Source organism: Cherax quadricarinatus, chromosome 36, assembly GCF_038502225.1.
Source record: "Cherax quadricarinatus isolate ZL_2023a chromosome 36, ASM3850222v1, whole genome shotgun sequence".
In the NCBI taxonomy this organism is placed as follows: Eukaryota; Metazoa; Arthropoda; class Malacostraca; order Decapoda; family Parastacidae; genus Cherax; species Cherax quadricarinatus.
The window spans coordinates 6,917,356-6,939,516 of NC_091327.1; the positions used below are offsets into that span (position 1 = coordinate 6,917,356).

A 22,161-nucleotide genomic window follows, 5' to 3' on the forward strand; every position below is an offset into this window, starting at 1 on the left:
CGGAGGAAAGATTCTTTTCCACTTCCCCATGGACAATAGAAGAAATAAAAAAGAACAAGAGCTATTTAGAAAAAGGAGAAAAACCTAGATGTATGTATATATATATATGCATGTGCGTGTCTGTGAAGTGTGACCAAAGTGTAAGTAGGAGTAGCAAGGTATCCCTGTTATCTAGCGTGTTTATGCAGTAGTCTGCATAATAGTAAATCTTCTATTTTTTGTTTGAATAAAAATTCAAAATAGAAAGCAAGAGTAATATCAGAGGGGCCTGGAGACATGACTGATGAACAAAGAAAATGTTATTTTAGAGCCAGGAATGTCTGCATTGTTCATTCTGGACCTTTTTTTGAAATTGTCATATTTTTTTAATTTTCGTTAAATTTGCCAAATTGCAAATTTCTGACCATGTTATTGGGTAGTTGATATTGGTAAATGGGCAGTTTCTTGTACTCAATCGATAGGAAAAATGATGTTCTAAAGAAATAGCTATGAGTTTGGTCGACTGGAACAATGGAATTAGCCGAAAATAGGGCTCAAAGTGAGCGAAATCGCCAATTTGTAAATATCACTGAGGTTGCTAACTTCACAAGAGCGTAATTCCATCCGTTTTCCATCAAATTTCGTTTTTTTGGTGTCATTACAATCGGGAAAAGATTCTCTATCATTTCATAAGAAAAAATAATTTTTTTTTTTTAAATTTTGCGACACCAGGAGACACCTCAGGATTGGGGGTTGCGACAGTCAAGGGGTTAATAATCACTCTTTGGCACATTAAATGTCTTATTTTACATTAATATAGACATTTTCATTAATCCATCTGATATTTTCTTCAAAATTATATAAGAAACACATTACATATCATGTAGCATATAAGCATGCAGTGTTTATATGTTTTCGAGTGGAGAGTTGGATGGAGAGTAAACATTGCGTTTTCTCTGATGCAGCGTTAGAGAAAACTTCGAATCTGGCAGCTGGTGCAGTAACCACCCTTCATATGCATTTGTTTACAATTCTCAGCATGAATTATTCATTACTTCTCCCTTTGTTTAAGATGGCATCTAAAGGTAGTTGTTAGAAATGATTAAACTCAGTGAACGTGGTAATAATATGGCTGTGTAGTGTAATAATATGGGGAGGGGAGGGAAGGGGAGCCTACATACGTGTACTGTACCTACATCTACTGCTACCTACTCTGTTTTCCTACAAATAAATACAGTGGACCCCCGGTTAACGATATTTTTTCACTCCAGAAGTATGTTCAGGTGCCAGTACTGACCGAATTTGTTCCCATAAGGAATACTGTGAAGTAGATTAGTCCATTTCAGACCCCCAAACATACACGTACAAACGCACTTACATAAATACACTTACATAATTGGTCGCATTCGGAGGTGGTCGTTATGCGGGGGTCCACTGTACTACTCATCTCTTGCCCTTCATTAAAACTACAAATATTTTAAGGTAAGTAATGAATATACTGTAGCAGTAAATGACAGAGATTAAAGAGGTGTGTGCAATGTGGACTATGATGCAAGCTTTTGTAGAGAAACACCACCCTGAACAAGCTGAAACAAGCCATATCTGCAACATGTTCAGTTACAAAACCCTGTCCCACTTCAGGGGAAATCTTAAAGAGATGCCAGAAACAGACCTCTATGGACAGATTTGTTGAGAGACAGGGGTCCAGTGACTCTCAAGCTGGTCCTAGTTCCATTAAGAGACAAAGAAGGGAAGTAACCCCAGAGAAGGCTTTGCTACCTAAAGTGTTTATAGAGGGGGATTCCCCTTCCAAAACACTAACTCCTCTCTCTTTCCTCTTCCCTATCTCCCAGAAGCCAGCATTAGCCTTCAATAAAGGTATGTAATACCTACATAACTGTTAAAAAAAAAAATCGTGAATACAGTGGACCCCCGCTTAACGATCACCTCCCAATGCAACCAATTTTGTAAGTGTATTTATGTAAGTGCGTTTGTACGTGTATGTTTGGGGGTCTGAAATAGACTAATCTACTTCACAATATTCCTTATGGGAACAAATTCGGTCAGTACTGGCACCTGAACATACTTCTGGAATGAAAAAATATCGTTAACCGGGGGTCCACTGTATTTTTGTCTGGAACGGATTAATTGTATTTCCATTAATTCTTATGGGAAATATTAATTCAGTTTTCGGCCATTTCGGTTATCGGCCGACTTTCTGGAACGGATTACGGCTGATAACCGAGGGTCCGCTGTGTTACATTGCTCAGATAATATTTTATGTAAACTCATAATATGATTAAAATAATGCCTTCATTGTCCTGTTTTATCTGCTATGTCAGAATAGCAAGGTAAATGCTTAAAAGAAAACTTCTGAAGTTTTTATCTTTGCCAGATTATCCAAACAGTTTTAACACTCTTGTAATCTTTGTGTTTAATTAACAGGTCAGTCGTGGAAGGTTGGAAGAGTGTGTTAACAGTTCCTTACACAGAGATATATTCACTACTGGAAGTGAAGGATGGAGGCAAGCGTGAGGTGGAGGCCGGTTTACAACTCCTGGGGATTGTACTTGCCAATAGTATTGCACCTTACAGTATGGACTCTCTTACTGAAAAAACAAGGTAAATGTTGTATACTTTTATTCTCTCTCATCTAATTTTATAGCTGACATAAAGTACAGTGGAACCTCAAAAATTGAACGTATCACATATCGAACGTTTTGAAAATAAGACCATTTTTTCGGAGAAACTGTGTCCCTATTATCAAACGTGCTCCTATTTTCGGACCGCCGGGTACGGGACCTGTCCGCTGGCCCACTCTGTCCGCGCCCCCGCGCAGGCGCCGTGAGCAGTCTAGCTTTGTTTGTGCTTGAGTGAACACTAACCTGCAATCTCATTCACACATTTTACAATTATTTAATTGTGTTTAGTGCTTGTGGGGCTGTGAAATAAGCTGCCATGGGCCCAAAGAAACGTGCTAGCAGTACCCCTGTGGAAAAGAAAGTGAGAAACACCATAGATGTGAAGAAGGAAATAATACAGAAGTATGAGATTGGAGTGAGACTTGTTGAGCTTGCCAGGATGTACAGAGGACTGTGGACAGTTATTTTGTGAGACAGAAACAGACGACTGTGGACAGTTATTTTGTGAGACAGAAACAGACGATTGTGGAGTTATTTTGTGAGACAGAAACAGACGACTGTGGACAGTTATTTTGTGAGACAAACAGACGATTGTGGACAGTTATTTTGTGAGACAGAAATAGACGACTGTGGAGTTATTTTGTGAGACAGACGATTGTGGACAGTTATTTTGTGAGACAGAAACAGACGACTGTGGATAGTTATTTTGTGAGGCAGAAACAGAGGACTGTAGACAGTTATTTTGTGAGACTGGGGTACAATGACTCGAGTGTTTTGAAAGCCTTTTTGACGAACCATATTTTTTAGCTAAAATTGAAAGCTTTATGCATTTTTTAATTACAATTACTGCTGCAATTGAATTTTATGCTAAAAGAAAGCAAAATTATGAGATTTTTTGAAGTACTTTGTAAATACTCCTAGTGGCATTAAAATACAGAGAAGGGAAGCAACCCCAGAGAGGGCTTTGATACCGGAAGTCCTCATGGAGGGGGATTCTCCTTCCAAACAACAACCCCAACTCCCTCTCTCCTCCTCCCTATCTTCCAGATGCCATCACCAATCTTCAATAAAGGTAAGTAAAAATGTTATTATCTATTACTATACATAATTAAAGACTATAGCATTTGTTGTGTGTATGTAAAACTGTAATTAATCTCTATAAAATCTATTTTGTTTTGTGAATATTTTTGGGTATCTGGAACGGATTAAGTGTATTTCCATTATTTCTTATGGGAAATATTGCTTCGAATTTCAGACTTTTCGAATTTAGAACTAGCTCCTGGAAAGGATTAAGTTCGTAATTTGAGGTTCCACTGTAATATCAAAATTTCATTAGTGTTTTTGCATCTTAAAATTTAAGGTATTTACTCAAAAAATATTGAAGCTATGGATCTGTGACATGGCCATCTATAGATATTTATTTACGTTATATGAATTTTTTGTAAGATTTATAATAATTCCAAAAAATCATTACATACGTTAAGCAATTTTATGAGTGATACGAAGTTTAACCCCTTCAGGGTCCAAGGCCCAAATCTGAAGTGGTGCCCCAGTGTCCAAGAATTTAACCCTTTGACTGTCGTGGTCGTATATATACATCATAGGAGATACCGTGTTTGACGTATCTATACGCATAAATTCTAGCGGCTTCAAATCAAAGAGGAGAAAGCTGGTAGGCCCACATGTGAGAGAATGGGTCTCCATGGTCAGTGTGCACCATATAAAAAAAATCGGGGAGCCAGTGGTGCATTGTGGGAATACCATTACAGTCGTCCTTTTTCAGCATGTCTAGCGGTAAGAAATATGTGACTCCCCAGCAAATCTGGGACTCTTCTCTTCCCAAGTGATTCTCTAACACAGATGGAAGTGTCATTGAAGATCAATTTCATGATTTCGAGGAGTTTGAGACCAAAAACAATGGAGGAGGAAGAGGAAGAGGAGGAAGAAGAGGAGGAGGAGGAAGAAGAGGAGGAGGAGGAGGAAGAAGAGGAGGAGGAGGAAGAAGAGGAGGAGGAGGAAGAAGAGGAGGAGGAGGAAGAAGAGGAGGAGGAAGAAGAGGAGGAGGAAGAAGAGGAGGAGGAGGAAGAAGAGGAGGAAGAAGAGGAGGAGGAAGGAAGGAGGAAGAGGAAGGAAGGAGGAAGAGGAAGGAAGGAGGAAGAGGAAGGAAGGAGGAGGAGGGAGGAGGTGGAAGGTGGGAGGTGGTGGAAGGAGGGAGGAGGTGGAAGGAGGGAGGAGGAGGACGGAGGGAGGAGGAGGAAGGAGGGAGTAGGAGGAAGGAGGGAGTAGGAGGAGGGAGGGAGGAGGAGGAAGGAGGGAGGTGGAGGAAGGAGGGAGGTGGAGGAAGGAGGGAGGAGGAGGAGGGAGGAGGAGGAAGGAGGGAGGAGGAGGAAGGAAGGAGGGAGGGAGGAGGAGGAAGGAGGGAGGAAGGAGGGAGGAGGAGGAAGAGGAAGAAGAAGAAGAAGAAGAAGAAGAGGAAGAATCGAAAGAAGAGGAAGAAGAAGAAGAAGAAGAATACCTAATAATAATAATATGTTCCCTTGAGGCATGAAAACAGTTCACCCCATGACAGTGACAAGATAAGGGGAGATAACATCTGATAAGAGCTGACCTTTGATGAGCGTAAACGAGGGTGGAGGGAGGGGGGCAGCTGTCCATCTGTCAAGAGCCAGGAGGAGGAGGAGAAGAAGGAGGAGAAGGAGGAGGAGGAGAAGAAGGTGAAGGAGAAGGAGAAGAAGGAAGAGGAGAAGGAGAAGAGGGAGGAGGAGAAGGAGAAGGAGAAAGAGGAGGAGAAGGAGGAGGAGAAGGAGAAGAAGGAGGAGGAGAAGGAGAAGAAGGAAGAGGAGAAGGAGAAGAAGGAAGAGGAGAAGGAGAAGAAGGAAGAGGAGAAGGAGAAGAAGGAAGAGGAGAAGGAGAGGAGAAGGAGAAGGGTAAGGAGGGGGAGGAGGAGAAGGAGAAGAAGGAGGAGGAGAAGAAGGAGGAGGAGGAGGAGGAGAATGAGAAGACGACGACGAACAAACATTTGTCTGTCTGCCAAGCTCCCTGTCTATCCCTCTAGCTCTGTCTCAGAGAGAGCCACAAGACTGTGTCATCATCACGTTTACTCACATCTTCAAGCAGAGTATAGCACTTTGTCTGGATTTTTTGGGTTATCCTAGGTAATTTACACTATGTATACTTGTATTTATGTGTACCTGTGAGACAGAGAGAGAGAAAGAGAGAGACAGATTGAAAGAGATAGAATGAGGGAGAAAGATAATTAGATAGAATGGAGGGGGAAGCAGCATCCGACCCCATTGTTTTGACAGGCGGGAGGAGGAGTGAGTAATGAGACAATATGTCATTTTGATAGCTGCCGACTCCTGACTCAAAACAATTATAAGCCACACACTCGCATCCAAGACAAGCTTGCTGAATGGTGATAATAGCAGTTTTATGAAAGTATCTAATGACTATATATGTGTATATATATATTATAGAAACCTGAAGCAAGAAGGGAAGGCAGGAATGAAGGAAGGACTAGATGAAAGGAAGGAAAAAAGTAAGGAAGGACAGATGAAGGAATGTAGGAAGAGAGGTGGAATGCCCTTCAGGTAGCCTCCAGGTAGGAAAGGAATGAAGGAAATTAGGAAGGAAGGAATGATGACACACGACCATTTACCTAGGATAACTACATAACACAACTGCCTGCTGATACTTTGAAGACAACTGCTCAGAGGAGGTGTTTTGTCTTTGTACATAAAAAAAAAAACTTCCACAAAAATGCACACACACTGGTTTTATGTTTGAGGAGTGTAAAACACCATTGTGTATGACACCATGTTTCATGTGTGAGTGTAAAACACCACTGTGTATGACACCATGTTTTATGTGTGTGGAGTGTAAAACACCACTGTGTATGACACCATGTTTTATGTGTGAGAGTGTAAAACACCACTGTGTATGACACCATGTTTTATGTGTGAGAGTGTAAAACACCACTGTGTATGACACCATGTTTTATGTGTGAGTAGTGTAAAACACCACTGTGTATGACACCATGTTTTATGTGTGAGAGTGTAAAACACCACTGTGTATGACACCATGTTTTATGTGTGAGGAGTGTAAAACACCACTGTGTATGACACCATGTTTTATGTGAGAGTGTAAAACACCACTGTGTATGACACCATGTTTTATGTGTGAGGAGTGTAAAACACCACTGTGTGTGACACCATGTTTTATGTGTGAGGAGTGTAAAACACCACTGTGTATGACACGATGTTTTATGTGTGAGGAGTGTAAAACACCACTGTGTATGACACCATGTTTTATGTGTGAGGAGTGTAAAACACCACTGTGTATGACACCATGTTTCACAGAGTTCCACAAGCTGCAGAACTTCTAGGAGTATGTTCAGTGACTGTATATTGGTATATATATTATAGAACAATAGTAATAAAAATTTTTTTGTATTGTTTGTTTTTGTAAACAAGTTTTGTAAACAATATATTGATAATTATGTTTGTGTGCTTATTGTGTTGTATACAACGAGTGTATATATGTACATTGCACCTTACTTTGGTCTCATAGGCCACATAAGTTATGTGAAAAAATAAAATAGTGAAAAAAACAAACCTTCAAATACAAGTAAACTAAAATTTACCTGGTGAGCCGCAGTCGCCGCTGTTGCCATATGCGGCTCATTTTCTGCAAACTTCATGCCTCTATATCTGGGTAAGTACTGATGGGAAAAAAAAAAATTTTCGACTTAAACAATCAGAAAAATAATCTTAACATTTTCATAAGAAAAAATAATTTTTTTTTTTTTCGAATATTTTGCGACACCAGGAGACACTTCAGGATTGGGCCTTTCGACAGTCAAAGGGTTAAAAAAAAAAAAATATTTTTTCTTATGAAATGGTAGAGAATCTTTTTGTGAAGGTAATAAAACAAAAAGTACGAAATTTGATGGAAAATTGACGAAATTATGCTCTCGTGAATTTTGATGTGTCAGCAATATTTACGAATCGGCGATTTTGCCGATTTTGACTCCCTTTTGAGGCCAATTACATTATTCCTGTCAACCAAATTCTTAGCTATTTCACTAGTATTACTTCTATTCTATCGATTGAGCACAAGAAATCGCCAAGTCAACTGTTTCAACTACAAAATAAAGTGATCGGAAATTGTTAATTTGGCCAATTTAACACATAAGAACATAAGAAAGGAGGAACGCTGCAGGAGGCCTGCTGGCCCATACTAGGCAGGTCCTTTACAATTCATCCCACTAACAAAACATTTGCCCAACCCAATTTTCAATGCCACCCAAGAAATAAGCTCTGATGTGAAAGTCCCACTCAAATCCAACCCCTCCCACTCATGTACTTATCCATACTAGATTTGAAACTACCCAAAGTCCCAGCCTCAATAACCCAACTAGGTAGACTGTTCCACTCATCAACTACCCTATTTCCAAACCAATACTTTCCTATGTCCTTTCTAAATCTAAACTTATCTAATTTAAATCCATTACTGCGGGTTCTCTCTTGGAGAGACATCCTCAAGACCTTATTAATATCCCCTTTATTAATACCTATCTTCCACTTACACACTTTGATCAGGTCTCCCCTCATTCTTCGTCTAACAAGTGAATGTAACTTAAGAGTCTTCAATCTTTCTTCACAAGGAAGATTTCTAATGCTATGTATTAATTTAGTCATCCTACGCTGAATGTTTTCTAACGAATTTATGTCCATTTTGTAATACGGAGACCAGAACTGAGCTGCATAATCTAGGTGAGGCCTTACTAATGATGTATAAAGCTGCAGTATGACCTCTGGACTTCTGTTGCTTACACTTCTTGATATAAATCCCAGTAATCTATTTGCCTTATTACGTACGCTTAGGCATTGCTGTCTTGGTTTAAGGTTGCTGCTCACCATAACCCCCAAGTCCTTTTCGCAATCTGTATGGCTAAGTTCTACATCATTTAACTTATAAGTACTAGGGTTATGGGCACTCCCAAGCTTCAGAACCTTGCATTTATCTACATTGAACTGCATCTGCCACTTTTCTGACCAAGAATAGAGTTTGTTTAAATCCTCCTGAAGTTCCATAACATCTACGTTTGAATCAATTATCCTACCTATCTTTGTGTCATCGGCGAATTCGCTCATATCACTAGTAATTCCCTCATCAAGATCATTGATATATATTATAAACAACAACGGGCCCAAGACTGATCCCTGTGGAACGCCACTTGTTACAGATCCCCACTCGGACTTAACCCCATTTATGGACACTCTCTGCTTCCTGTCAGTGAGCCATGACTCAATCCACGAGAGCACTTTTCCCCCAATGCCATGAGCTGCTACTTTCTTTAACAGTCTATGGTGCGGAACTCTATCAAAAGCCTTACTAAAATCTAAGTAAATAATATCAAATTCTTTATTGTGGTCAACAGCCTCAAAAGCTTTACTGAAGAAAGTTAATAAATTAGTTAGACAAGACCGGCCTCTTGTGAATCCATGCTGAGTATCATTAATCAAGCTATGCTTATCGAGATGGCTTCTTATAATCTCAGCTATAATTGACTCTAGTAATTTGCGTACAATTGAGGTCAGGCTTATTGGGCGGTAATTTGACAGTAACGACTTGTCCCCTGTTTTAAAAATAGGAATTACATTAGCCATCTTCCACATATCAGACACTACACCTGTTTGAAGGTTTATAAACTAAAAGAGGAGGCAGTTAGGGTAAGATATAAACAGCTATTGGAGGATAGATGGGCTAATGAGAGCATAGGCAATGGGGTCGAAGAGGTATGGGGTAGGATTAAAAATGTAGTGTTAGAGTGTTCAGCAGAAGTTTGTGGTTACAGGAAAGTGGGTGCAGGAGGGAAGAGGAGCGATTGGTGGAATGATGATGTAAAGAGAGTAGTAAGGGAGAAAAAGTTAGCATATGAGAAGTTTTTACAAAGTAGAAGTGATGCAAGGAGGGAAGAGTATATGGAGAAAAAGAGAGAGGTTAAGAGAGTGGTGAAGCAATGTAAAAAGAGAGCAAATGAGAGAGTGGGTGAGATGTTATCAACAAATTTTGTTGAAAATAAGAAAAAGTTTTGGAGTGAGATTAACAAGTTAAGAAAGCCTAGAGAACAAATGGATTTGTCAGTTAAAAATAGGAGAGGAGAGTTATTAAATGGAGAGTTAAAGGTATTGGGAAGATGGAGGGAATATTTTGAGGAATTGTTAAATGTTGATGATGATAGGGAAGCTGTGATTTCATGTATAGGGCAAGGAGGAATAACATCTTGTAGGAGTGAGGAAGAGCCAGTTGTGAGTGTGGGGGAAGTTCGTGAGGCAGTAGGTAAAATGAAAGGGGGTAAGGCAGCCGGGATTGATGGGATAAAGATAGAAATGTTAAAAGCAGGTGGGGATATAGTTTTGGAGTGGTTGGTGCAATTATTTAATAAATGTATGGAAGAGGGTAAGGTACCTAGGGATTGGCAGAGAGCATGCATAGTTCCTTTGTATAAAGGCAAAGGGGATAAAAGAGAGTGCAAAAATTATAGGGGGATAAGTCTGTTGAGTGTACCTGGTAAAGTGTATGGTAGAGTTATAATTGAAAGAATTAAGAGTAAGACGGAGAATAGGATAGCAGATGAACAAGGAGGCTTTAGGAAAGGTAGGGGGTGTGTGGACCAGGTGTTTACAGTGAAACATATAAGTGAACAGTATTTAGATAAGGCTAAAGAGGTCTTTGTGGCATTTATGGATTTGGAAAAGGCGTTTGACAGGGTGGATAGGGGGGCAATGTGGCAGATGTTGCAAGTGTATGGTGTAGGAGGTAGGTTACTGAAAGCAGTGAAGAGTTTTTACGAGGATAGTGAGGCTCAAGTTAGAGTATGTAGGAAAGAGGGAAATTTTTTCCCAGTAAAAGTAGGCCTTAGACAAGGATGTGTGATGTCACCGTGGTTGTTTAATATATTTATAGATGGGGTTGTAAGAGAACTAAATGCGAGGGTCTTGGCAAGAGGTGTGGAGTTAAAAGATAAAGAATCACACACAAAGTGGGAGTTGTCACAGCTGCTCTTTGCTGATGACACTGTGCTCTTGGGAGATTCTGAAGAGAAGTTGCAGAGATTGGTGGATGAATTTGGTAGGGTGTGCAAAAGAAGAAAATTAAAGGTGAATACAGGAAAGAGTAAGGTTATGAGGATAACAAAAAGATTAGGTGATGAAAGATTGAATATCAGATTGGAGGGAGAGAGTATGGAGGAGGTGAACGTATTCAGATATTTGGGAGTGGATGTGTCAGCGGATGGGTCTATGAAAGATGAGGTGAATCATAGAATTGATGAGGGAAAAAGAGTGAGTGGTGCACTTAGGAGTCTGTGGAGACAAAGAACTTTGTCCTTGGAGGCAAAGAGGGGAATGTATGAGAGTATAGTTTTACCAACGCTCTTATATGGGTGTGAAGCGTGGGTGATGAATGTTGCAGCGAGGAGAAGGCTGGAGGCAGTGGAGATGTCATGTCTGAGGGCAATGTGTGGTGTGAATATAATGCAGAGAATTCGTAGTTTGGAAGTTAGGAGGAGGTGCGGGATTACCAAAACTGTTGTCCAGAGGGCTGAGGAAGGGTTGTTGAGGTGGTTCGGACATGTAGAGAGAATGGAGCGAAACAGAATGACTTCAAGAGTGTATCAGTCTGTAGTGGAAGGAAGGCGGGGTAGGGGTCGGCCTAGGAAAGGTTGGAGGGAGGGGGTAAAGGAGGTTTTGTGTGCGAGGGGCTTGGACTTCCAGCAGGCATGCATGAGCGTGTTTGATAGGAGTGAATGGAGACAAATGGTTTTTAATACTTGACGTGCTGTTGGAGTGTGAGCAAAGTAACATTTATGAAGGGATTCAGGGAAACCGGCAGGCTGGACTTGAGTCCTGGAGATGGGAAGTACAGTGCCTGCACTGAAGGAGGGGTGTTAATGTTGCAGTTTAAAAACTGTAGTGTAAAGCACCCTTCTGGCAAGACAGTGATGGAGTGAATGATGGTGAAAGTTTTTCTTTTTCGGGCCACCGTGCCTTGGTGGGAATCGGCCAGTGTGATAATAAATAATAAATAAAATACCTGTTTGAAGAGATAAATTAAAAATATTAGTTAATGGTTCACAGAGTTCCATTTTGCATTCCTTAAGAACCCTTGAAAAAACCTCATCAGGACCCGGCGACTTATTTTGCTTCAGTCTGTCTATCTGCTTCACAACCATCTCACTAGTGACTGTGATGTTACATAATTTATCTTCTTCTAGCCCACTGTAAAAATTAATTACTGGAATATTGTTAGTGTCTTCCTGTGTAAAAACTGAGAGAAAATAAATATTTAAAATCAAGCACATTTCATGCTCTTTGTCAGTAAGGTGCCCATAGTTATTTTTAAGGGGACCTATCTTATCTCTAACTTTTGTTCTATAGACCTGGAAAAAACTTTTTGGGTTAGTTTTAGAATCCCTAGCAACTTTAATTTCATAGTCCCTTTTAGCTTTTCTTATCCCCTTTTTAATGTCCCTCTTAATGTCAATATACTGATTCATAAGATGACCCTCACCTCTTTTGATACGCCTATAAATTCCTTTCTTATGCCCTAGTAGATATTTGAGCCTATTATTCATCCATTTTGGGTCATTTCTATTTGATCTAATTTCTTTATATGGGATAAACGCTCTTTGAGCAATATGTATAGTGTTCAGAAAACTGTCATATTGATAGCTCTCTTCGTTACCCCAGTCAACAGATGATAAGTGTTCTCTAAGCCCATCGTAATCTGCTAAGCGAAAATCTGGGACTGTTACTGAGTTATCGCTACTATCATACTTCCATTCAATGCTAAATGTAATTGATTTGTGGTCGCTAGCACCCAGTTCCTCTGAAATTTCTAAATTATTAACAAGGGATTCATTGTTTGCCATAACTAAGTCAAGCAGGTTATTTCCCCTTGTAGGTTCTGTCACAAACTGCTTCAAAAAACAATCCTGAAATACTTCTAAGAAGTCATATGATTCTAAATTCCCAGTCAAGAAATTCCAATCAACATGACTAAAGTTAAAGTCTCCTAGAATTACTACATTATCGTGCCTTGTGGCCTTAACAATTTCCTCCCATAGTAGTTTCCCTTGGTCCCTATCTAAGTTTGGGGGACGGTATATCACTCCTAAAATCAGTTTTTCATGCCCCTCTGAAAATTCTATCCAAACAGACTCTGTATGTGTTACTTCAGACTTAATACCCGTTTTTATGCAACAGTTCAAGCGGTCTCAGACATACAATGCCACCCCACCCCCCCTTCCCAATACTTCTATCTTCTTGGAACAATTTAAAACCCTGAATATGACATTCCGCAGGCATGTCCCGACTTTTTGAATTAAACCACGTCTCAGTTAAGGCAAATACATCAATGTTACCTGCACTAGCAACTAATCTCAACTCGTCCATCTTATTCCTAGCACTACGGCAATTAGCATAATAAACATTGAAAGACTCTCCTTTCTCTTTACCCTTCCTGCTCATTTCTATTTTTCTACTAAACCTATTACTGTCCTTATCACCCAAGGTCCCTGGCTTTTCAATATCTACCTCGTTCTTATTATTACTAGTTCCCCTAGAACTCGTAATATTACTATACTGGGACTTCACTGTTTTCCTGCCAAAACCCATACCACTAACTACTCCTAGTATAAAGTCCTAACTGCTCTCTCCACTGCAGTTGCCAGTGCTCCCACCCCACACCTAGATAAGTGAACCCCATCCCTGGCATACATGTCATTTCTGCCATAGAAGAGGTCCCATTTGTCAATGAATGTTACCGCATTTTCCTTACAGTATTTGTCCAGCCAGCAATTGAATGGACAACCATTCACTTCCAACTCCCCTCCTTGGCAAAATACCACATATGAGAGGGTTCCCACCCTTACTCCTAATTATTTCTATTGCTGACCTATACCTGCTAATCAGGTCTTCACTCCTACATCTGCCAACATCGTTGCCTCCAGCACTGAGACAGATAATAGGATTACTCCCATTACCTCTCATGATGTCATCCAGACAGCTAACAATATCCTCCATCCCAGCCCCAGGAAAGCAAACTCTATGTCTCCTACTCCTGTCCTTCAAGCAGAACGCCCTATCCATATACCTTACTTGGCTATCCCCAACAACAACAATATTTGTACCTTCCTTGGTGTCGTTCGTCGTGACGTTCCCAGTAGTCGACTCACATTCGTCGGGTAGCACTGAGAATGTATTAGATGTTTCCACAACAGTTTCCACGGCAGTCTCTTTCTTCTTCATTGTTTCTACCTTTCCATTCGTCTTCTTGATCGTCAACTTCTTTCCCTGCTGTCCAGCCACTGACCAGTTTCCCTTCTTGACCTGAGGACTCAAAACAGGAGGACTACTACGAATCTTTTTGTTTTCCTCGGTCAGTCGCCGAATTTCCATATTCGCCATCCTCAATTCTTCCTTAAGCTGTTGGTAAAGTTGCTCGATGGAGGGCATCTTGCTTCAATTCTAGAGAACGCGCAAACAGGTCTTCACAGAGCCAAGTACACGTCAAAACAAAGTTCAAAATTTTCCTATTTCAAAATAGGGTCCAAAATAAACAATGTATGTATTCCTGGAACTAAACTAACATTTCCTCTGTTCATTAGTTACGTTTTGAGGCTTTACAAATAAATTCCATTTTGATTTTTTATTCACATAATGAATTTTTTTCACACCAAAAAATAGAAGATTTACTGTTATGCAATACTGTAATAATTGTATAAATATCATCACCATATTTGTGAATGTATATTAGACCCACCAGCTGGCGTGTATTAGATGTGTGAGGCCGTTTGTTTACTCTTGAATATCGGCAAAAATTTAACATTTCCGCTACTTTGAGCTCAGTTTCAAGTCATTTCCAGTGCTAAAACCAATCAAAATCATCTCTATTTCTGTAATATGTCTTCCATTCTATCAAATGAGACCAAGAAAACCCAAATATAACTATAAAAAACACACGAAAAAACACTGCAAAGTTGCTGTTTTAATCGAAAAATCATGATTTCAGTTTTTTTCTCTCATTATACACAGTGTGCTGCAGGATTTGTTTTATGTGGTGCACACATACCACATAGATGTATTCTCTCATATCTAGGCCCAATGTACCACTCAAAGTTTGTCAGAGTGAGCTGAGCTCATGACGTAGATCTACGGTTTGGACCCTGAACGTAAAGCCGTAGATCTACGGGACGGACCCTGAAAGGGTTAATATATACTAAAGATTCTCCCAATAAATTCAAAGCAACCAGGCTGTCATTATTACCAGTACTTATATGTGTAAGACTTAATAAAGGCTGATGAGCCATAGTACCAAGCTTGCCTCATAATTATCAAACTTGCCTCATAATTATCAAACTTGCCTCATAATTATCAAACTTGCCTCATAATTATCAAACTTGCCTCATAATTATCAAACTTGCCTCATAATTATCAAGCTTGCCTCATAATTATCAAACTTGCCTCATAATTATCAAGCTTGCCTCATAATTATCAAACTTGCCTCATAATTATCAAGCTTGCCTCATAATTATCAAGCTTGCCTCATAATTATCAAACTTGCCTCATAATTACCAAGCTTGCCTCATAATTACCATGCTTGCCTCATAATTACCAAGCTTGCCTCATAATTACCATGCTTACCTCATAATTACCAAGCTTGCCTCATAATTACCAAGCTTGCCTCATAATTACCAAGCTTGCCTCATAATTACCAAGCTTGCCTCATAATTACTAAGCTTGCCTCATAATTACTAAGCTTGCCTCACAATTACCAAGCTTGCCTCATAATTACCAAGCTTGCCTCATAATTACCAAGCTTGCCTCATAATTACTAAGCTTGCCTCATAATTACTAAGCTTGCCTCATAATTACCAAGCTTGCCTCATAATTACCAAGCTTGCCTCATAATTACCAAACTTGCCTTATAATTACCAAGCTTGCTTCATAATTACTAAACTCACCTCATAATTAGTTGCACTTGCAATGTTGCTTCTATGTTATCTAAGTACACCCCTCAAAAAGTGGCTTTGATGCTGGTGAGGTGCTCTTGATCCAAGAAAATGTACTTGTTCTCCCCCTTTTATGGCTTGAACCTGAATACTCTCATCCCTCAGGTGCTGTAGGACTCCTTTAGGTTTAGCACGTCCCTGATTAAAATAAAAACTGAGATTGAGATTGAGATTCTTTATTTACACTCACTGCATTACAATTTGTGTAATAATCAGGAAGCCCATAGGATGCACAGCATTTTGGGTAAAACCAAGTCTAGCTGTAAGAATTACATAGTTTGGTTTATAGCTTTTAGAATCTATACCTGTTACAACATAATGAATAAAAATGTGAAAAAAAAAAATTAATTCACTTGCTTAAAAATGTTTATTTTATCTTGCTTTATATTCTGGTTGCTGTAGTGTGTTATGCAAGTGTGTATAGAAAGTTAATGAGGCCCTGTACAAACATGTACTCACCATTTCTAAGACATGATGCAGCAAGTTGCTGACTCGTTTAATGTGTATTCCTTCCATATAAACTGGGAAGCAGAGCTTAACTCTGTAAGCTGTAATAATTATAATCTTTATTTCTGTGAACATTCAGTTAATGTAGATACATGAGTACAATAAAGCATCACTAATTATGCAATGCATTTTGGGCAGCTAAGTATAAGGTTTATAAACCATTTAAAAACTAGACATAGCATTGTGTAGGTCTACTTGTGATGGCCCTCAAAATCCCCAACACTCCAACAACAACAGTTACACCATAGTAAAGAACATAGCTTCACAACAGCCAATTTTTCCGAATATCAAACAAGAAATTGTGAAAAAAAAAAAGTTACAGAAATTTGAATTAGTACATTGGTGCACAAGTATGGCTTTCCACTATCAACCATTTCTACTATTATCAAGTGAAAATTCGTTATAAATATCAAAGTGACTGACCAATCTAAACTAGTGAAAAAAGTGAGAAATTATCATAGAAATGGAAAGACTTTTGTTATTGTGAATAAGAGAGAAACAGATGAAGTGAGAGAGAGAGAGAGAGTGCCTGCAGGTTATATCTGTGAATGAGGTACAGTAAGAGTTGCACTTGAGATTTTGCAAAGTACAGTAGGGCCCCGCTTTATGGCGTTTCGCTAATACGGACATTTCACATTATGACCAAAACTTACTATATGGCTTCCCCCCCTCATCTGACTTTCTAATATGGTCTCTGCTCACCATCTAGTTTGTTTACTTTCTCTGAGCACATCTCTCCATTATGTCTGGAAACTTTCCAAAATTTCAACTATTTTAAAGTTACTGCATATTTTATGTGTACAGGTAGGCCATCACTAATCCACCAATCAGTTATCCAGTTCCATCAGTAATCCGGCACTAATTTCGGCAGGCATAATTTCAAATTTCATCATTATACTGACTCAGACATTGTGCAGATGGTTGTAAATACACAGCAGCAAGCCAGTGGAGGAGAAAGCAGTGATGAAAATGAGGAAGATGTAGCAGAGTCTCTATCGATAGGTTAATTAAGTGTATTCTAACCTAACCACTCTGTAATCCAGCAAACTCACTAATTCGGCACACTACAGGTCCCAGTGATGCCGGATTAGTGATGGCCAACCTGTACTCTGATAATTACACTTATGTGTACCTGTACCTAAATAAACTTACACACTACTGGCATGCAGGTACACATTATCCCTTTCATTGTTGAGACCCCTGCTCACAAACTTGCTCTCATTGTCAAAGAATTTAAAAAAAAAAAATTCTTATGAAATGATAAACTTTTCCCGATGGTAATAACACCAAAAGTATGAAATTTGATGAAAATTTTATGGAGTTACATTCTCGCAAAGTTAATGGTCTTGGCAATAGTTATGCAGTGGCGATTTCGCCCACTTTGAGCTCTATTTTTGGCCAGTTCCAGTCAACCAAACTTACAGCTATTTCGCTAGAACTCCATTTGTTCTATCAATTGAGTACAAGAAAATGCCCATTTACCAATATCTACTACCCAATAATTTAGCCAGTTTCATGCACAATTCGAGTAAGGCCAATTTCATGCACAATTCAAGTAAGGCCAATTTCAAAATAGGGTCCAGAATGAACAATACAAATATTCCTAGTACTAAAATAACATTTTCTCTGTTCATTAGTCACGTCTCCAGGCACCTCTTATATTACACTTGCTTTTCATTCTGAATTTTTATTGCATTATATGAAAATGGTATAAATAATATCATCATATTTGTGAAAAGATATTAGACCCACCAGCTGACATGTATTAGATGCGTGACGTAATTTGTTTACTCTTGACAGTTGGCAAAAATCGAGGATTTCCATTACTTAGAGCTCAATTTCAAGCTACTTTTAGTCCGTAAACCATTCAAAATTATCTCTCCTTCTGTAATATATCTTCCATTATATCAGTGAGACCAAGAAAACAAAAATACAACCATAAATACCATTCGAAAGTACACCAAACTAGGCATTAAAAACAATGAAAAGTAAAATACACACAAAGTACACTCATTATTTACCTCAGAATGTTTGTAGTCTTACTGTAGGGCATAAGGTGAGTAGTATTTACTGTAAGAAGTCAGGTGTGGAAGCCCTCCTGGCCACCCCACCCACACGTAATATACTATGATGTTTAAAGCACTCTATAGTGATAAAATGTATATACAGTACACTCATTACTTACCTAACAAATCCATTGAATCCTCTACCTTCCCTACAGTTCTCAAAATAGCAAGGGTCACCCCGATCCATAAAGGAAGAGACCAAACAGAGTTGAATAACTATAGGCCAATATCCAACTTACACCCTCTCTCAAAAATCTTCGAAAAATTAATTCATAAACGAATCTACTCCTACCTCATCTCCCAAAACATACTCAACCCCTGCCAATTTAGATTCAGGCCTAATAAAAATACTAATGATGCTGTTATACACATGCTAGAACATATATACACTGCAATAGAGAAAAAAGAAGTCCCACTGGGGATCTTCATTGACTTACATAAAGCTTTTGATACAGTTGACCATGACTTGCTCCACATAAAATTGTCACACTATGGTATAAGAGGGCACTCTCTCAACTACCTCAAGTCATACCTCAACAACAGAAGCCAATATGTGTACACAAATGGGGCAAACTCTTCTGCACAATCAATTACAGTTGGTGTCCCACAGGGAAGTGCCCTTGGCCCTCTTCTCTTTCTGCTATACATAAATGACCTACCAAATGCTTCGCAATTACTCAAACCCACACTATTTGCAGATGAGACTACATACGTCTTCTCTCACCCGAGCCCAGTCATGCTAGCCAATACTGTAAATACCAAATTGCAGAAAATATGTACCTGGATGAAGACTAACAAACTCACACTAAACATTGACAAAACCTACTTCATTCAGTTTGGTAACAGAGCTACAGATGTCCCTGTTACGCCCTTTGTGCATAATTGAAGAAGGGTCAATTGGTTAGTGTGTAATTACGGCTTTTTCACTTAGTATTATATTACTGGTACCTTTATTCGTAGCTAAAATAAAGACTCCTAGTTTTATAATATTATCTGGCCATGAATTATTGATTTATTTTGTAGGATGTTTTGTGTTTATATGTTGTGGTCATTTATGCTTCACAAACTCACTCATTCCGAGGTGATGTCAAGCTAGGGAGTTTTACTCATAGCAGTTCATTCTCACCTCTGGTAGAGAAAGCACCAAGCCACAGAGCTCCCTTATTCTCTTGTTGCAAGTCTCAGGAGAACCTTTGAACCAAGATTCTTGGGTTCAACCAAGGTTGCTTGGATTACTTCAGTCTCGGAATATTTGACGGGTTGCGTCTGTGCCATCAGCTATATAATTGAAGCAATACACCACGTCTGTGTTCTCCAACTATTAAAGTCTCGTGGTGGTCTCTAACCAGTTCTAGCTGTGGTGTATATAATTCATTGAGGAGGTGGTAAAGACACCCTATCTAGTGTTTCATTGATCTCGACTTTATGAAACTACAGTGATTGTGTACATATGAATTTATAAGAAAAGGTATACCTAAATTTTATCAATTATTTAAATTACTAAGTGACTTTATAAGCTTAGTATTATACTGAATAAAACCAGATAAAGCATTATAGAACTTTTTTGCCTTATATTTATATATGTGTATTTGAAAAGAGTAAGAAGACCTGAGTGAATCTTCACCTGTTGTTACCAACGGGTCTCTTCTCTGAAAAGAAAGACTCAAAACGTAACAAGTGGGGGCCTGTCCTAGGAGATACCCCAACTATATCTTCGCAATGGAAGTCCACATACAGCAACTGGTTAACGAATTGACTTTGGATAAGCTAGAGACTTTGAAACTACAGACGTGCTGGCAGATAGCGAAGCATTTAGGGGTGACATATAACAATCGTTATACCACAGAAACTGTTAGGTCTATTATAAGGAATATTTTATTTCCCATACCTCCTGAAGTTTCTGAGTCACCTGATTCAGAGGTCGAAAGTCTAACATCCCAGCCGGATCGCATGTCTCGAGTAAACAATCTAGAGGCATCAGGTGGAGCCGGCAAATCAGCCCCTGGAAGTCCTACAAATTCCTTGGTTGCTGAGAGTATGTCAATGCCAGGAGCTGAGGAAATGTCACGTGACAAACTTCCACCTGAAAGGGAAAATGAAGCAGGGGCTTCGAATAGTCCGTCGCCGAACTATGATGTCGTGCGAGGAGCAGGAGCTCGGCCCAAGATACGACCAGAAGGATTTCTTCCCCCATCTCCACCAATTCCCTTGACAACCATCTCTCTGGAATATTTTAAGAGAATGGTGCATCTCATAAATCTGCAAACGGCTCAGTTAGAAGCACAGCGAAAACTGTATGAAGAAGAATTTGAGAGAGAGAAAATTCGTTGTGAAAGACAACAAGTGGAGAGAGACGTGAGACTGACGGTTTCCCCGAACCTCTCCTTTGATTTACATAAGGCAGCATCTTTAGTGCCTCGGTTCAGTGAAGCTGACCTTGACACCTATTTTCACACCTTTGAGAACCAGGCAAGTGGGGGCCTGTCCTAGGAGATATCCCAACTATATCTTCACAATGGAAGTCCACATACAGCAACTGGTTAACGAATTGACTTTGGATAAGCTAGAGACTTTGAAACTACAGACGTGCTGGCGGATAGCGAAGCATTTAGGGGCGACATATGACAATCGTTATACCACAGAAACCGTTCGGTCTATTATAAGGAATATTTTATTCCCCATACCTCCTGAAGTTTCTGAGTCGCCTGATAATGATAAATGGATCACCTATCACAAAGCTAACAGAGGGAAAATTCTTAGGAATCCACCTTGATAATAGACTCAAATTTCATACACATATACAACAAATTTCTAAGAAAATTTCCAAGACCGTAGGCATACTATCGAAGATACAGTACTATGTTCCACAGTCAGCCCTCCTGGCCCTATATCACTCTCTTATTTACCCCTATCTCACCTATGGAATTTGTGCATGGGGCTCAACAACAATTAACCATCTCAGACCACTAATTACCCAACAAAAGGCTGCAGTCAGAATGATGATAAATTCCCACTACAGGCAGCACACTCCACCAATATTCAAAACACTAAACCTACTCACCATACAAAACATCCATACTTATTACTGCACCTATTACATACATAGAATACTTAACTCTGATATTAACCCTCCCCTCAAACATCTCCTTGCCAACCTCAGCAGAACACATGACCATAACACAAGGCACAGATCACTCTTTGATGTTCCTTGTGTCCATCTCATGCTATGCAAAAACTCAATGCACATAAAAGGCCCTAAAATCTGGAATTCATTACCTGTAAATATAAAAGAAACACTACCTGTTTATAAATTCAAGTCTCTTCTCAAAGATCACTTACTCACCCAAAACCAAATAAATACTGAATAACTGAACCTTATAAATTGTATATCTTAAATGTTTCTCATAATTATATCACATAAATGTTAAACCTAAGACCCAATCTAACTGTTACTTTTTAAATACACTACCTAACAGAATACTCCATTCTACTGAATGTACAGCAATGCATGCAACCATATGACCTGTCTTTGTAATACTCATTTGTGCTTTATTGTTATCTGTTTACAATAATGTTTTATCACTGATTACATCATTGCTTAGTTAATCTTAAGTTAATTTTAAGCCTGCCCGTAATGCTATGCATGCAAGTGGCTTTGGCATGCTGCTCTTACCTGTATTTGTTTGTACCTCTGTATGTTCAAATTATTAAATAAATAAGTAAATAAATAAAAAAAATATTTGTAGTCTTAACCATAAAACGGTCCAAACATATATATGCGTTCTTACTGCTAGTGCCCCAAACATATATAAACGTTTTATTTTTCTTGCCTTCAAATATGGCATGATTGGCCTGAGATGCCTTATCAGCACAGAATGGGTCATAACAC

At 39.1% G+C, this 22,161-nt stretch overlaps 1 protein-coding gene across 2 annotated transcripts in view; it reads left to right on the forward strand.

Annotated features, from left to right (window-relative positions):
- Nucleotides 1-22,161, forward strand: part of LOC128691314 (DNA-dependent protein kinase catalytic subunit) — a 1,096,584-nt gene that overhangs the window by 794,174 nt on the left and 280,249 nt on the right. For both annotated transcript variants that reach the window (XM_070091676.1, XM_070091677.1), the window contains one exon: nt 2,425-2,601. In XM_070091676.1, coding sequence (XP_069947777.1) covers nt 2,425-2,601 — 177 coding nt within the window. The remainder of the gene's footprint in view (nt 1-2,424; nt 2,602-22,161) is intronic.